We start from the raw sequence: 17845 nt of genomic DNA on the forward strand, positions 1-17845 counted from the left end.
TAGCTTTACCACTAGACTTCCAGTAATTCCAATGGACGTGCATGGACTCATCGGACTCCGATCAACTCGATCGGATTCCATCTAACAAATAGATACCGATGGATACCATCGGACAACATATCTGCCCTCCCTGATGTTCATCTGACTTCCAGTAATGTTTTACTCTGGTAAGTTTTTATTGTCATGACGTCCCGTCATTCTGTTCTGTTCCCTGACTTCTAGTACTATTCGTGTCATGACTTCCGGTTATCTAACTTCCGTTGAAAGATTTCACGAATAGAAATTTGCCTATTCTATCGGAAAACCACGTTTTCCATCGGAATCTATTGGTGTGTATTGGACATGCACGGGCAAAGAAGACAAGATACGATGAGTTTAAACCTACGAAACTCAGTTAGTGCCATCGCATATTTCTCAGCAACTTTTTTTCGCGCCTTCAACTTTTTTTCACGACTTCAAATTTTTTTACGACTTCAACTTTTTTTCACGCCTTCAACATTTTTTTCTCGACTTCAACTTTTTTTCACGACTTCAACTTTATGGCGCGACTTAAACATTCCGGCATGACTTTAATTTTCTGGTGCGACTTTTTCTGGCACGACTTTTTTATGGCACGACCTTTAACTTTAATTTTTCCACCAGAAGACTCAACACAAGTATCAACGCGGCAGGTCACCTATGGTTGATCGCAATGTAGTTACTGTAATACTGGGCAAAGTTAAATTGGATAAGTTTACTCCATCAAATTATGCTTAGCGTGCTTGTCTTGCACTCGCTTGCAAGAAAATAAATGGGTTTTCAATGGAGGATAAAATATTTGCGTTGACTTAAGTTAGACTGGTTCCCTGTATCGCCAATGTACTGACAAGAAGTAAATACAGACATGGCCAACTCGCTCGTCCACATCTGCATGATTGGCTTATTTTCTTGTTTAAACCTGTTCCTACTGACAAGAATAATCGCTTTGGCTTTGTTTCTTTTTGAACCGTCACAAAACTGCTTTACTTATAGCCTTGTGTGCTAACACAAAAGCAATTCGACTGTTAACGTTCCACCAAAGCCAAATGCCCATAAAATTTGGACAAGATGACATTTAAACTCAACGTAAACATTTGTATACACCGTTGAGTAATAGTCGTTCCGAAAAATTAAAGTCGTGCTGGAAAGTTAAAGTCGTGAAAAAAAGTTGAGGTCGTGAAAAAAAGGTGAAGTCGTATAAAAAAGTTAATAAAAAGTGCAGGAAAGTCGAAGTCGTAAAAAAAAGTTGAGGTCGTGCAAAAAAAGTTGATGAAAAATGCGAGATGGCACTAACCGGTCTCAGTAGAAACTCGAGGACAACAGGTATAGCTTGCATAGACATGTAACGAACAGAAATTCACGTCTACATTTGTATGCTTTAGAAAACAGGCAAGTGCAATAATGTAAATACAATAGACTGTGTCATTGTGCTGTATCTTCTTTATACAATAAAAAAACTTTGATTAATTTAACACAATAGAATCTGCCCAAAGAATGTAAAGAGTAAAAGAAAGTGATTGTATTACTGAATATAATACTCTTATAAAACATACACACATATCCAACGTGTAGTGCATAGAGTGAATATTAAAACATTTTCAAAAGTTAATAAGGTTCATTATTATTGGTAACAAATAAAATTACCTTCTCGCATGATCTCCTCCTCCACTAAAATGAAAACAAAATGACGAATAATGATAAGGTTTGCATAGTTTTTACACAGATCACGGTGCATCAAAGGAACGGAGCTTTAGGATGCCTTCCTTTGGGAGGGTCCGGATAAGAATTTGTGATCCAAGATCACACAGATCACGGTGCATGAAAGGAAAGTTTTAGACGAGCTCTTAGAGAATTTAAAAAAGTGCGCTATTTTAAGACTTTTGTATGCACGTGGCTGGCTCGTCTAACACGGGCTTTTAGCGCGAAGCACATTTTCTCATGGTTAACTCAAACGATGGAATTAAAACAAAAGCAAGTATTGATTACGATATGTATACTCGAGAACCCTGAATGTCTGCGATCAGTGGCCAATCGATTTAACATTACAAAATCGATTTTATTTCGTGTTTATCGCAGAATTTGTGGAGCGATTACCAACAATCTTTCTAGTCAATAAATGAAGTACCTACTTGCTTGAAATTGAGCACCGCTGGGCAAAATGATTAATCAATTTAGGATCCTTCGCCCAATGGAATACGTTGGATCAGTGATCCAATGGCCAGTCTTTAGATCGCGCAGATCTAAATGAATGTGATCCGATGAATTCTTGATCAGAGCGGATTTGATAGATCACTGATCTGAAAATGGATTTGCTCGAAAGGAACGCCAAAGATCAGAAATCCAGATCGGGATTCTCCCAAGGAACGTACCCTAAGTGTGTATTATTTACCTGAATAAAAGTTAGCGGTGTATCGTTAGAGGATTTTGGGTTCTTCAAATTCCCACGGAAGAATGTACGGCACTTGGCATCTGGACGGTATGCACACTATTTGAGGAAGATGTTTGTAGTTTCGTCGAGTAGTCCTTTATAAAAGCTGATCAATCTCTTTTTAAAAGATGACAGCCAGAAGCGATGTTTCTCTTTGGGATGTTGCTCACAAGGGACCCTTCTTTTATCTTTCTACATAAAACCATCTCTACAGTTTCAACTATCTATTAGCACAGATATGATAATTACCTGACAAGCGGTGGCGGAGCCAACTGACAGGAACTGAAAAGAAAAAACAAAGGGAATTACGACCGGGTATGAAAATACATCCAAGACTCCGTTGATTTTATGAGAACACCACGACACAAGAGCGCTGAGTTGTCGGCTATGAGCTTTACTGAACGGGTGTAGACCATGTTGAAAAGGGGGGAATTCATAGTCAGCAAAGTCACCAGAGTCAAGTTATCCAATCAAACTTGGTTAGCGCATATAAACCATTATAAGGCTATGCATAAAGACTTTGTATTGTTGTTATTATTGGTAAAAGTGCCATCCACATACAACTCTACCCTAACACTATCAATAGACTAGATTTTACGGAAACGAAAATCCTGATGCATGGATCCCTGCTAATACAAAGCATAACAGCCGATCAGTAGCAAAGCCTACCTACATGGGATAACATCTAATAATCGAAATAATAATGCGGATCGAAATGCACCAATGACAGCGCACCAAAACACACCAATTAGAACAAATCAAAGTGCTGCACATGAATGGTGACAAGTATATATTGCACTTTAAGTAGAGAGAGGAGAACAAAGGAATGTTGTTCGGCTTTTTAGTCTCGTTTTTAAGGAACTTCTCCTTTAGAATCAAATAAAAGAATTTCTATTGTTGTTATCGATTTACTCCAATTTAGTAATTATCCATATACAATATAAATACACTGGTCTTCGAAATAAAAAAAGGAGGAAGAAGGAAATAACGAACATTTTATATTAGTTCTGTGAATTCCGAAGTTGTATGCTCGTAACTCATAATTTAGGTCCAGTTCCAATGTTGAATTTCTCATTTGACGGATCAACTTTTCTATTACGTACATTACAACTACAATAAGATTCATTTCTTTTTATAAAGAATTTGCTGAGAAAGGAGGAATAAGATGAAAAAGCATACATTGTTGATATAGGTTTTGTCCGTTTAAACAAACATCCATATTCCCGATAAAAAGCGAAACATATGGAAATTTCCCTCTTTTCTTAGAAATGAAAACAAAACAGGAAACACCTATGAAGAATAATCTCCGCCTTCTTGAGATTGTGCTGAGAATACTCCGACAAAAGAGTTTTAAAGAAAAGCTCTGTTCTTTTGGCTTTGATGAAGGAGCTAGGCGATGATCATCTTGATCGATATACTTTCTAGAGCGAAATTTAAAACAGCACCACCAAAATATGGTTTTGACCTCGTTTCTACCAATTTGCTACTACATATGAGAAAGCAGATTTGTTTGCCATGTTTTCCACAAACGAACAAATAACCGATTGTACCAAGAGATATTTTTTCATGTATTCTCGCCTTTTCCGTGCTCTAAAAAGAACGCTAGAATAATGCATGTGGTAACTTGTCTCAGTCTCTTATTTAAAATTTGCACTGTGATTTGGAAGTAATTAGACCATGTCTCAATATTAAGGTATTGATATCTCTGACAAAAGAAACATACAGCAAAGTCAGCCTTTCTCTTTCAATAGACTGACCTTTTTAAGTCGACAGCAAAATGGCCATGAATCTCTAGATTTTCATTTAAAATGTCTGTAGAGGTAATCCACTCAAAAATAATTTCCAATTTTTCTAATAGTGGACGGTCAAAGCAGCATAACTTTCAAAATATAAATACTACCTTCGGAACATTTTCCATCATTGTACATGCGCAGATAATGGTCAAAAGGGGGCATCAGACCACCTATTACAAGCTATGGCTTTTTCGTTCTGAAGACGTAACCAATAAACAAAACGTAACGTAATGGCTGTAACATAGATTACTTCCACTTAAAGACAAATCCTTAGCTTTAGAAATTCTTTACCATGGCCAAGTTTACATCATCAACTTGGTTGATAAAACCAAGTTTTCTTGTAATACCAACTGCCCGCTAAGTAGCAGCGCAGATTCTTCAGAAACGTACCCCTTTTCTACTTCGTGTACAGTGTGCAGCAACTACATATAGTTTTTTTCAGACGCTGCAAGGCAAGCGACATAAGGATTGCTATAAATTAAGATGTAAATCACCTTAGTTCCCTACTGATTTTAATGAAAATATACCCGTAGATAAGAAAACCTGACTGATCACTTATGTTTGAAAGAGTAGGGATTGTGGAAACAGCTTTTGGCTTTTGTTGTGTCTCAAAGAAATGAAGGTGTACTATGAATAAATCATGACACGTCTTGAAATGAAGTGTTGCTAGATACAAAAAAAACGCTATATTTTGTCGTGGCGGCGACTAGAATCAAAGTAATGACTACGAATGCTCACCGATATAGCACACCAAAATGTCCAATACGAGTTTTTTTCCAATAGTAAAAGCTTTCAATTTCAATTCTGTATTTTCCACGCAGAAACTTATCGACAATTGCCTAACAAACCTCTCTCATTTCGCTTCAGAAACTTTGTAAACAACTGCCACTAAATTTGAGGTGCCGTTCCAATTAATATTGGTTGGACTTAACGGTGAACACTTCTTATGAATTGCAGTTACATTGGGGAGAAACTAAGCAAACTAGAACGATGCCAATTTTAATGGCTATGCACAGTCTGATTTAACAGAGGAAGAACGGACTGGTATGATAACTGATGGCTTTCATCAAACACGAAGCCCGAGTTTATGAAATGGCTGTGGGGTTCGTGCTTAAGTAAACACTGAAACTTCAGATATAAACCCGACGATATTTAATCAACGTACGTATAAATTCCGACTACAGAAGACTCCATTTTTTTTTTTTTGACCGCGGGAGCATTCCGAACACTGTTATTGACAGCTGTCGAAAACACTACATCTCTCCCCTTCTTGATTATAAACTTGGATACATGTATACTTAAAAGATTGACTTAAGTAACTTGTCTTTAATAACTACACTGTAAAATGAAAAGAGCCAAATTGACCCCAAAAGCCAAATTGGCCCCAATTCCTCGAGGGCCAGTTTGGCCCATCAAGGTTCGTTTTGGACTATTTGAGCCAAAACGGGCGGGACAGGTACCATTTCGACCCCTCCAAAATCTGAATTGGCCCCTATGAATTCTACTTTGGAACTTTTTCTCAATTTGGCCCTTCCAAGAGCCAAGTAGGATTGACCAATTTGGACTCAACGAGGTGCAATTTTTGAAAAAAAAAAGAAAATATAAAAATAATTATCTTTTTTCGACCATATTTCGTTCCCTATACTATTCCTTATAAAGTGTTCAAATTTTCAACGGTTCCTCTCGTAACTAAACACCGAGTCACACAACGAATTAATCGTTGGCTTTTTCTCGAGACGTGAGCGTGAGCTGCCTGTGATGGCATTAGTCGAACCTAGACCACGTGCGTCGGAAACAATAATGAATTATAGCAGCGAATTCGTCACTGAAGAGGCTGTTTCTTGGCTACAGTCGCATGGAATGAGACTTAAGAAAGGAAAGGTAGGCAAAAGAAATTTCTTAACAACGTATTTTACTGCAACTTTACATTCACAAACTTGACCGCTCCATTGATCTTTGTTCGTATCCTATCTTGCAGAAAAAGACGGTTGCGATGGCCAAGATCTCCTTGCCATCGCCCAAGATGCAGACGTACCAAGTCACTACATCCCTATTATAAAAGAGCGTCTAAAGCTCAAGAAATTGATTGCAATGAACGCTGAACCTAGAGATGACACGAGTTCTTCGTCGGTACGGTAATTAATTTTCCCACCAGAGAATTTGACGCATGAATGGTTCGCCTCTTCCCCCGAGTCTTGTTGAGTCTCAGCGGTTTCGCAACTAAAGTCACGTGATCAAATTTTGGCGCCGAGAGATAGAGACGGTTACAGTACGGTCTAGAAAAATTTTACTTCTATTAATAGAACTTTTCCACAGGAATTCGAAAATAGTTGCCGTTTTGTCCAGTTTTCTTTGCAATTACGACAACAGCGCTTTGAAGTTGCTCTTATCTACCACTTTCGCGACTAGAAAAACGCCATCTTGGACATGACGTCAGCTATTACGTAGCAATAGTCAAACCTTGTTGTTTATCGCTTTGACCTGGTTGACTTGATTGACCTTTCTGACGAGTATTTCTAATGAGGGTTTAACTATGGTTAACTGTCTTGTAGTTAACTGCCATAATACTTACAAAAATACAAAAGGGAAAGAAGTAAGCTTCCACAAGCTACCTGTAAATGAAAATTTAAAGAAATTTGGCTGGCAAAAATAAAACGCGAGGACGCTCTGCCGAAACCCGAGAACTGCTACGTCTGCTCAGATCACTTTATCAAGGACGACTTCAAGCGGAATATTCAGGTATGAATATTTGACCTTTGCTTCAAACTGAAAGCTATGTTTACCTTTCCCATACTCGAATTGTATTTTTTTCTTTAATTTTATTTAAAAGAACCACTGTAATAGCAGCAAAACAAATTGAAGCTCGCATTGGTGATTGACCGCGTGTAGTAAATTCAATCGCGACCATGAGGCGCTTAGCCGTTTTCTCCCAAGAATTTTTCCCAAGCATTTTTCCAAAGCAGTGTTTATTATTATCTTATAAGGCACGTGAATATTTGTTTATACCAGAATCACGGTGAAAAAGGTCTTCTAGTCACTCTGTGTAAATAAGAAGACAATGAGGAAAACCATTAGTGTGTTTAATGTTTGTTTGTTTTCCTTTCTTGTAAAAATACAGGCCGAGCTCCTTGGATCTGACGGTAGAAGGAAAAAGAGACATTTAAAAGATGATGCAGTTCCATCTGTTTTTCCCTATGCGCCTCCACCAAAGAAAATCCGACAAACAAGCGTTGGTAGGGCGAATCGCCAGAGCCGACAGGAGGTGGGGTGTGAAATATTAATAATGCAACTAACTACTGTTTTGTGATACCAGCCTATAAATGTAATCAACACCGTACATTCTGCATTTCATCGTAGTTCTTGAACACCCTTCTTGAAAACACCCATTTGCTATCTTTAGAGCAAGAAAAGTCTTCGTGTTCAGTTGTAAAGGAAAACACTGGCGATACACTATCTACCTCCTGTGCTGCTTCGCCCTCTTCTCCAAAGCTTGAAACAGAACCTTCGGCGAATCAACTTTCTTCCCCAAGCTGCACGGAATCTCAGTTTATCCGGACCGACGCTACATCTGCAAGCGCAGAACACCGCGAACCTGAAAAAAAGTTTACGACGTGTGGAACACAATGGCTTGCTAGTGAAACAGGAGACGCGCTGCTTCTTCAAGATCACAACTATAGTTGTGTTCCACCATGGAATCCGCTGCCTTTATTCTCTGAGCTTGGATCCCTTTGCACGCAGCCATTTACTTCGACCCCGATCAAAGCTTCATCTAGCCAACCACCTCGGCTTCTGGAACTCTCGATTAACCTGGAAGAAGATACTGACGTAACAATAGATGACGATGTGAACGACAATTCCCTTCAAGTCAGCTTTGACGATGACAATATCAACAACAGTTCCATTCAAGTCAGCTGTGATGAAGAGGCTGGGGAAGACAGTTCGTTTAACATCAGCTTTGAAGAAGTGGACCAGGACACCACCCAAAGCGATTTGGAGACTGATCCGCCCGTTAGTAACAGTCACGATACCATTTATGAGAAAATGTGTTCGTCTCCCAAGTACATAGTATTTGAGGAAGAACTGCTTAAGTTATTTGGCCGTTGTGTTGAATGCAGTGGCGAGGTTCTGGAAAAGGAGCTATTAAAAAAGGGAAGTGCACTTAAAGTAACGACACTTTGTAAAAACTCCCATTCGAAGGAGTGGGTTTCCCAGCCACTTGTTAACAGGGCGGCCGCGGGGAACGTATTGCTTTCAGGTGCTATACTTTTTACAGGAAATACGTTTTCGCGTGTTTCAGAAGTTGCCTCTGCAATAAATCTTGCCTTTCTGAGTAAATCGGATTATCACAACTGGCAGAACAAGCACCTTTTCCCTGTTATAAATGATCGTTGGCAGCAGGAAAAGGCGGCAGTCCTCGCCGATCTCTTAGACAGGAACTCAGTCACTCTCCTCGGGGATGGACGTTGTGACTCCCCAGGCTATAGTGCCAAATACGGAACTTACACCATGATGGACAAAGAGAGTGAGGAAATTGTCGATTTCGAAGTTTGCCATGTAAAGCAGAGTACAAGTTCACAGGCAATGGAGAAACGTGGTTTTAAGCAGTCTTGATCGCACACTAAATAGTGGCATTCCTGTAGGCGTTGTAGGTACTGACAGGCACACCGGTATCAAGGCACTCATGAGAAGCGAGTATAAGGACCTCGGTGTTGAGCACCAGGTAGACGTGTGGCACTTGACTAAGAACATCAAGTCCAAGCTAGTCACGAAAGCCAAGAAGAAAGAATGCAAGGACCTCTCTCCTTGGATAAAATCCGTGACAAACCATATGTGGTGGTCAGCGATGAAGTGTGACGGAAATCCCCAGCTCCTCAAAGAGAAGTGGGTCAGCATCCTCCACCACACGGCTGACAAACACAATTGGGATTCGACTGTGCTGTACAATCGTTGTGCACACGAGCCCATTTCCCCAAGGGCACATCGTAAAACGAAATGGCTAGTCGCAGGTTCCCCGGCACACGAAGCGTTAAGACATGTAGTGCTAGAGAAGACACCCTTAAAGGATTTGGACCTTCTAACGAAGACCATCCACACAGGGGCCTTGGAAGTGTACCATTCACTCTACAACAAATACGCGCCCAAGCGGCAACATTTTGGATACCTGGGAATGGTAGCACGTACACAGCTATCTGCTTTAGACCACAATTCGGGCACTGGTCGATCTCAAGCAGAGGCTTCGAGTGGGGAGAAACCATTCCGTTATGTTTATCCTAAGGGGATGAAGGATTGGGTTGTAAGGCCTGTTTTCGAAGAGAAGACCAAGCCGCACGTTACGGAAATGCTATGCTCAGTGTTGGAGATGAGAGACACAGGAGAAGAGCCAGAGCAAGTTCAAGTCCCTGATCTCCCAAAAAACATCGCACCCATTCCGCGCCCACCAAAAGAGGACCTTCTCGCACGGCATGTATCCAGATTTGGAAAAAAATTAAGCAAGTGAAAAAAATAGAAATACAAAAATCGAACAGTCCGCCTAAAATGGCACTAGCATTTACATTGTCAGTTTTCTATTATTGGAACAGACTGTTGAAGGTATTTAAATGATTGGAACTGGAGCCGATACCCCTATAGCGCCGTGGACCTCCTTGAATGTTTAATAAAAACAAAGACAGGTTTATTAATTAAACGTGACTATCCCGGTCATGAGTCATTGTTCTCGGCATCTTTAAAGCCTGTATAATTTCCGGCTGCATCTGGGTAATTACGTCTTATTGATGCCACAACACACGAAGGAATCACGCGTCTGTTCCCTTTACCAAGTCTGTTATAAGTCCACCAAGTAAACTGTCTATAACCTGCCAATGGCATACTCCTAGGAAAAAAACAAAAGACATTGATACATGCTCGGAACAGAACCCAGACAAATGCAGTTGAAACAAACAAATTCTACTTCGCCAAGCAGGGGCTCATTTGTAATGAGATCAATATCTTAAGCTAACATTGTGTGACAAAGGGAGACTTCCTGACGCTCGCCGTTTGACTAAGGCTCTGTTTACATGTAGCAAGTTTCCCTTTCTTATTTTCCCTCATTAAGTGATGTGATGATTCTCATAAGAACTCCTTCTTTCAATTTTGTCTCGTCCACGTCCATATTTACTCATAATTTACCTCCATTAGGAAAACAAAGTACACAAACTGAAGAGGTGTACTGGCTCTTTACAATTAAATATAGCGATGAAGTTCACCCTTCAGACAAAAGACTACAACACCACTTGTATTAAAAGGGCTGGCAACACTGCATTTGTTTCTTAGGGTTCGCGTCACACGAACTCGTAAACAACTAAAGCGTTTTGTTTGCATGAATTTTGTGAAAAATATTTATTCTATCGGTGCTTACTCATTTGACGGATAATCTTCAAGTCTGTCATTTCTCACTTGGTGCATGCCAACTAGGGCTGTTCTCAAGACGTCCGCTAGTAAACACACGGGTCCAAATGGTCCGTGCTCTGTAATACTCTGAAGCTTGTTACCTGCAATTTCAGTGATAGTTCATATCACTCAGTTAGCAGGGTGAAATAAATCCATTGCGGGCACTGCGCCGTTCTTTTGTAAAAAAATAAAAAATTATCACTTTAGAAACAAAGATTTTATTTGAGAAGAATTAATTACCTTCCAGATCGAGTCGATCACCTAGTACATCCATTTCTTGGCAGCATATACACTCGTTTTCTGTTGGCATCTCTTGACAGTTGCCGCAAGAGCACCATTCGCGATTTCCAAGACGTGAGCGCGTAGATGTTTCTTCTTGTATCTCTTCCTGAGTTTCTTTGTCAACAGAAATTTCTTCTTCTCCTGAAGATGAGCTATGTTGCGGCTCAAACATGAATGGACGAATTACACCGTCTGGATTAAGATCCAAGTCGAGAATTGAGTCATTATCGCTCTCCTCGCCGCTGTTTTCTATGTTTTCATCCATCTTAGTCGACATTACAACGCTTGACTATTGCTACGTCATAGCCACGTCATAATAAAGATGGCGGATTTCAATTCCAAAATGTCAATTTTTTAAACGTAATTTCTGGCAACAAATACACTTAAAGCTCAAATGAATTGCCAATTATGAAAAAACAAGTCAGAAACTTTTGATATAGGTAAACTTTTTCTAGACCGTACTTCCCCTTTAAGCTGATTTTTTGGCTCTCACTCTTTCAGCGTGCAGAATCAAGCCCTTCGAGTAAGACGGTTCAAACGTCGATTGATGATTCAGATAACATCAGCGGTTATGAAAATTTAGAGGTGACATTGGCACCGAAAGAAAAGGGTAAATCGCCCAAGGATCTCTGTTTTACGGACGAGGCGACAGAACTGAGCACTGTCTAAGTAAGTTCTTGTATTTTAAACTTAGCAGGATGGTGAAGAGTACATTATCGATTACTTTCTTTCGATTATATCCTAAAGGAAAACACACAAGGTGCCAGTTGGTCAGTTAAAGATGACAAATCTCGGGGATTGCACCTACAAAAATGGCGAGATTTGCTTTATTTTTATTGAAATATATTAGATATGTATTTACTTGCACCATGCATAAAACAAAGTAAACCCAATTTTTAAATCTGGTAAATTAAAAAATTAGTGAATTGATAGGATGTTATCAGGCAGTTTAATTTTTTTGAAAACAAATATTTACCTACAGGTTCCTCCTGAATGGCTTTCAAAATTCCAACTACCATCGAGGGTAAGAAACTTTTCTTTGTTTTGTTTTTTAAGTCTACAAGCAATCCTTATTTATTCATGAATACTGAAATAAAACTGAAGTGCATAGAGGTATGATTTCTTTTCTTGATAAGTTCATATACAGTTTGGTGAAAATACATCATTGATGATCACCATTATTGTGTTTTTACTTCTTATGCACAGTTTGCTTACAAATATTTTGCAACTTTGAAGTTGCAAAAATTTACTGTTCTCCAACAACAAATTAATTTGCTCATTTGTTTGTTTTTTTGTACAGTTCTCTGCCTCAGTAGAGTTGGATACCCAGAAGGGATATCTCATCAGCAGCCTAAAGTACTCTGAGCAACAGTGGATAGCAAAAAAAAAATTTATTGCAGAGTATCCTTGTATGGTTAGCAGGATACTAGACTAAGTTGACTTGGAAACTGAATGGATTGCCCTTGCGAAATGGCTTTTGGAATTCCTAGGAATTCCTAGGAAAATCCTAGGAATTCCTAGGAATTCCTAGGAATTCCTAGGAATAAAGGTGTGAATTTTCACGGTAAATTCGGACTGGGAATTCCTAGGAATTCCTAGGAATTCCCAACCATAACAACTCTGGTTCTAAAAACCTAGAAATTCCTAGAAATTCCCAGAAATTCCCAGAAATTCCCAGAAATTCCAAGTTTATAGCCAACAGGACTTGGAATTCCTAGGAATTCCTAGGAATTCCTAGGAATTCCAACTCAGAGAACCAATGACTTTCCCTGAAAAGCTGTAAATCTAAAAAGTTCCTAGGAATTTCTGGGAATTTCTGGGAATTTCTGGGAATTGCTGGGAATTTTTGGGAATTTTTAGGAATGTTTAAGAATTACTGGGAATTTTAAGCAAAAATTTGAGGCTAATGATATAAAATAAATACTTTAAATTAAAAAAACCTAGCTAAAATTCAAGTATTCAATGAAATTTATTTAGAAGCTTAATTAAGGCTTACATGTAAAATATTTTTGATTAATTATTAACATCAATGTGTGGTAATATTAGGATGGAATTTGATTTATTTTTCTTTTCTTGAAAACTTCATACGGATTAATCCTCAATTACAGCTATTCATATAAAATAGTTCTAATCAATCATTAAATTTGGTTTGACACAAATTGTGAATAAAATCTGTTGATTCTTTTCCATAAAATACAATATCTTAAGTTATATTTATATAGTTATATTCTTGGGAGTGAAGGGGCTAATTACAGACAAATAAAATTGATTTTTTGATTAAAATCTTGTTGTAACTGTAACAATAAATTAGAATGAAGTTATCCTAAACTGCAAACTTAGCTGCTGTTTGTACTGTTTGTATTTTTTTCCTGGACTCACAATGAGTTGGCCTTGAATGAGGTTGTCAACAAGAACCTTGACCATTTTGTATCTGGATTCCTTGACATCTGAATTTGAAAAAAAATAATATATTAAAATATGTATGTTTAAAGCTCAGACCAGGCTTTTAAGATGGCTATGAGGAAAAGGGCATTCATTGGATTCTCAAATTGAGAAATCTCTGTTATATTGAGTGACTTTTATATTGGAGTTAGTACATCTCTCTCATGGATTTTACTAAAAAAGGGCTGAATACATTATTTTGTTTTTACCAAGGAGGGCTTCTTTATGTACTAAGGTTTGTTATGAATCTTGAATGTTCCCAAACGTGACTGGAGGAATCTTGAAACCTTACTGATAGGTTTATTTCATTGTAAAGCATAAGCTTAAGAAACTGCGGCATGCAAGTGACCGATTCGATTCTCAGAATTATTCTAGTTTCAGTTGCGCCGAGCGTTATGTAAGCTTAATTCAACCCGCTACATCTATTCTTTTATAAGATTTTGATCACAACGAATATCGCAATTTTTACTCACCACAAACTTTCAAAATCGTAGCTTTACAGATGTCCACTCGACCCTTGTTTGTACCGGTCCATATGTCAACTGTTGTCCCTTCTTTTAACTCCACGGCGCCAACGACTTTCTTCTCTTTTACAACACTCACGCTATTCTCGTTTTCCCATTGAACCACAATAAAAGCTATCTTTAGAAATGTTATATTAAGCAAAACAGTTGAGAAAAGCGATCAACCGATGAAAAGTACATTCAAAGATGAGCGCCAAATGGAGTCTTCTTTGTTTCCGATCACCGGCATGATCACGTGCATCTTTTAGGACTTGTCATTGGCTAGCAAAGTGAATCCGCTGGCTTGCCGATTGCAGTGTTAAGAGAAGCGCCCAACTTTATTTTGACTTCTCCGACCGGTTCTCTGCCTCTAGAAGATGGACAGCTTGGTGATATAAATAAAGATGTGAGCTCACTCTATGTAGAAATAATCGACAAGAATCGATCGTATTACAAATGCACGATTTGTGGCCGAAAGTTGTCGAGGAAAAAAAGACTCGAAACTCACTTGAGTTGTGTTAATGGCAAAGGTGAGAAATAACACAAGCCAATCACAGTTTTGAATGCGACTACAAATCGTCTTTTACCCTCATATTTATAAAAGGAGGATACCACATTCGGAAGTGTAAGAGATACATAGATGATCCCAGTGTACCAGTACCTAAATCTACAAAGCTTGACCGTAGCAAGCGTTCAGCAACACGTTCCAACACCGCCATCTCGATTCCTCAGTCAGTCGTTTCCACTGAACTTAAAGCAGTATTGACAACAGAGTAGAGTGCGTCTTACAAAGGAGAAACATTTGTACAAGAGACAGGAGTAGCTATATGCGATTACAGAGGTGCGTTGGAACTCTGGTCCACAAATAGTTATGCGCTGCCCGAAGTATAAAACAATTTTGTTGATAGCTGACAGACAGAGAAGAACAACAAGTAAACTTAAGAGCTGTTATTATTGAAGTGTGACTAGCACCTTTCATTTTTATATAAAGAAGGACTTGTAATTTGCACCAAAAATAAAAAGATGTAATATTTTTTTGGGAGATCCAGTGATTAAGAAAGTTATGAAAGGAAACTTGGTTGGTACTTCTCACTACTAACAAGTCTTGTTGACAAATATTTTCAGATCAGAGTTTCAAATAAAGTAAATTGAAGACGTCATATAAAAGGTGTTTTTCCTCAAAGGGTACATTGACTACCTCTGTCTTGTCTGCATGCCAAATGTTTGCAAAGTGTGTGGATGATCCACAAGTATTGGAACTCTTACAAAAATGTTTTGTAAGAATAAAAACAGCAAAACAAATTACAGCAATTAGTCATGAAAATAGAGCATAAAACTGAAAAAAAGCAGCAACAACAATCATGAAAAAAGAAAGATTAATTAGGTGTTGAATTTGTTTGTCTAAGGCATGAAATTTCTACTAAAAGTATTGTCAACAAAAAGTCTCTGACAGCGTTTGAGGCAATTGAGCTTGACTGTTCCAAGGTTTTCTAACAAAGGCAACCAGTAATGTAGGTTAGGGAAGTAAGATAACAATGTAATTATTGTTAATTATTGTGGAAGTTGGCAATTTCCATTTAACATAACTGACAGCTGGTTTATGAGAAAATCCATATTAATGTAAAGATTTACTAAAACTTAGTTTGAGTAATAAATTTCATGATCTTTAAGTTATAAACATGTACATGTATGTATATCTCTTGGTAAGTTTTGTATAGCATACCTTTTATTGAGCCAAAGTTTTAAGCCTCTGAAATTACTCTTTTTCTTAAAACCTTCACATTCAAGGTATTGAGAATTTCTTAGAATTTATGTGGACCTCAGGGTATTAAAATTGCCTCAAATTCAATTCCCAGAAATTCCCAAGAGTTCCACACTTCTTAAATTATAGGTAGTCTTAGAATTAAGTAAGCTTAGAATTCCTAGGAATTCCTAGGGATTCCAAGTCCTCACAAAACTGGAGTCTCCCTTTCCCAGAAATTCCCAGAAATTCCAAGCTTTTTAAATCAGAGTTAATTTGCATAGTTGGGAATTTTTGAGAATTCCTAGGAATTCCTAGGAATTCCCAGAAAACTGGGAATTCAGTTCGCAAGGGTGGTATGGTCTAAAAATCTATTGCTTCACCTCTTCTGCTTGTAGTGAAGAGAGACAATTTTGTGGTGCTGAATCTCTTGCCTTAAACTAAAAAGTTGCAAAATAATCACTCTCACCTTTTAAGTTCATGACCTTTGTTCTTGTGTGTTTGTCATCACATGCATTTAATGAAGTTGTGACCATTTTGGAGGTACAAGTCAAAAAAACTGCTAATTTGGTACTAAGATGAACAGCTAAAATTTCTGAGCCCATTCGCCAATGAAGTCCAGATACAAAGGTTCAAGTACTTTGGGGTTGTATTAATTTTGCCTTTTTGTTTAGTTTTTTTGATTTTGCAATTTTTTAAAATATTCCTGTTGTCAAACCATTAGATAAATATTGGACATAGAATAGCTGATTTTTTTCAGATATTTCGGGAGTCATACATTAGTTTTTCAAGTCTTGAATGGGAGACCAATTTGCACACATTGAGCTAAACTTCCACTTCCATTTCTGGTGTTTTAGCTTATGGTTTTAGAAAAACAATATATACATATATAGCTATAGATATAGCTCTTTGGCATACAAAGCTTTGCTTTCATGTCCAAATTGAGCACTCTACTAGGATGAGTCATTGCTGCTAGCATTATGCATGCTCACTAGTTTTTCTAGTTTGAGCACTCTGGCATGGCTTAGATGATACCACATATGTGAGATCACTTGGGGTGGCTATATAGCCTTACCTCCATCCTAGCATCAGCACTGCACTGATGAGGCCCAGAAGGCCGAAACAGTACTGTCTGCAGTTAGATATAGCTCTTTGGCATACGAAGCTCTGCTTTCATGTCCAAATTGAGCACTCTACTAGGATGAGTCATTGCTGCTAGCATTATGCATGCTCACTAGTTTTTCTAGTTTGAGCACTCTGGCATGGCTTAGATGATACCACATATGTGAGATCACTTGGGGTGGCTATATAGCCTTACCTCCATCCTAGCATCAGCACTGCACTGATGAGGCCCAGAAGGCCGAAACAGTACTGTCTGCAGTTAGTTATATATATATATATATATATATATATATATATATATATATATATATATATATATATATATATATATATAAATGTGGGGGTAGAGTCTACCTTGGCATAAAGTGCTCAATGCTGTGGTAGCAAAGCTAAGTATACATAAGTTAAAGAATTAAAGAGGACACATCAATTCTCTGTGACTCTGAATTTCGCACCTAAGCACTTGTCAGACAGAACTTTTCTGTCTGACAAGCACTTAGGCACAAAACTCAGTCACAGAGAATTGATGCGTCCTCTTTAATTCTTTAACTTAAGTGTGTGTATATATATTCTTTTTTTTTCTGGCTACAGGCACTTTTTGCACTTTGGCTTGATTTTAATGTGGTTTTAAAACTTGTTTTTATTGTTTAGAGTAGCTGATGTTGATTCAGCAATCAGAGATTATGTCCAGCACAAATTTTAATTGTTGGAGATCTTCAATACATCAATCACCTGAATATAGTAACAGAGGGAAGTGTAATTTGTCACTTCTCACAAGAAAAGATTCTTGATGCTCTCATTGGGTTACTTGGCTCATTTATATTTTCTTACAATCGGTCAAAGGCAATTTTGACTTTTTTTAGAGCAAGCATTGCTTGAAATTGGGCACAGGCAGACTCTTGTCACTGTATCCTCTATTTTCAATGACTTGGCAAATGCCTGTGGTAGAACTTGCTGATAGTTTATATTTTGATAATATCTAAAGTAGCAATATGAGTGCATGTATTCTCACATCCACTGGAAGAATACTCTTTGCTGCTCTAAGGCTCTTTGTTTTTCATATGCACTAATCAAACAAGATCTATATTCT

General features: G+C 38.1%; 2 protein-coding genes and 2 long non-coding RNA genes across 6 annotated transcripts; 2 read left to right on the forward strand and 2 right to left on the reverse strand.

Annotated features, from left to right (window-relative positions):
* The first annotated feature begins 5600 nt into the window (after positions 1 to 5600).
* LOC149039672 (uncharacterized) lies at positions 5601 to 12401 on the forward strand. 3 transcript variants are annotated; one of them, XR_016179982.1, is made up of 5 exons: positions 5601 to 6369; positions 11449 to 11616; positions 11695 to 11762; positions 11930 to 11971; positions 12248 to 12401. It is a non-coding gene; the product is annotated as an uncharacterized LOC149039672 (long non-coding RNA). The 3 variants fall into 3 exon arrangements; XR_016179980.1 differs by lacking the exon at positions 11695 to 11762 and having other exon boundaries at positions 5870 to 6120; positions 6218 to 6369; XR_016179981.1 differs by lacking the exons at positions 11930 to 11971; positions 12248 to 12401 and having other exon boundaries at positions 11695 to 11916.
* Positions 8852 to 9779, forward strand: LOC149039673 (uncharacterized). Its single transcript, XM_089183388.1, has one exon. The coding sequence runs from the start codon at positions 8921 to 8923 to the stop codon at positions 9734 to 9736; it is 816 nt and encodes a 271-aa protein (XP_089039514.1). The 5' UTR covers positions 8852 to 8920; the 3' UTR covers positions 9737 to 9779.
* LOC149039674 (P2X purinoceptor 7-like) lies at positions 9937 to 11423 on the reverse strand. The gene is made up of 3 exons (XM_089183064.1): positions 10906 to 11423; positions 10634 to 10766; positions 9937 to 10108 (listed from the first exon to the last, which is right to left on the reverse strand). Exons 1-3 carry the CDS (start codon positions 11222 to 11224, stop codon positions 9937 to 9939), a joined length of 624 nt encoding a protein of 207 aa, XP_089039190.1. The 5' UTR covers positions 11225 to 11423.
* A 496-nt stretch (positions 12402 to 12897) lies between the features above and the next one.
* LOC149039675 (uncharacterized) lies at positions 12898 to 14867 on the reverse strand. Its single transcript, XR_016180006.1, has 2 exons — positions 13863 to 14867; positions 12898 to 13394 (listed from the first exon to the last, which is right to left on the reverse strand). It is a non-coding gene; the product is annotated as an uncharacterized LOC149039675 (long non-coding RNA).
* Between the last annotated feature and the right edge of the window lie 2978 nt (positions 14868 to 17845).

Source organism: Pocillopora damicornis, chromosome 9, assembly GCF_964200805.1.
Source record: "Pocillopora damicornis chromosome 9, jaPocDami1.2, whole genome shotgun sequence".
NCBI classification, from domain to species: Eukaryota; Metazoa; Cnidaria; class Anthozoa; order Scleractinia; family Pocilloporidae; genus Pocillopora; species Pocillopora damicornis.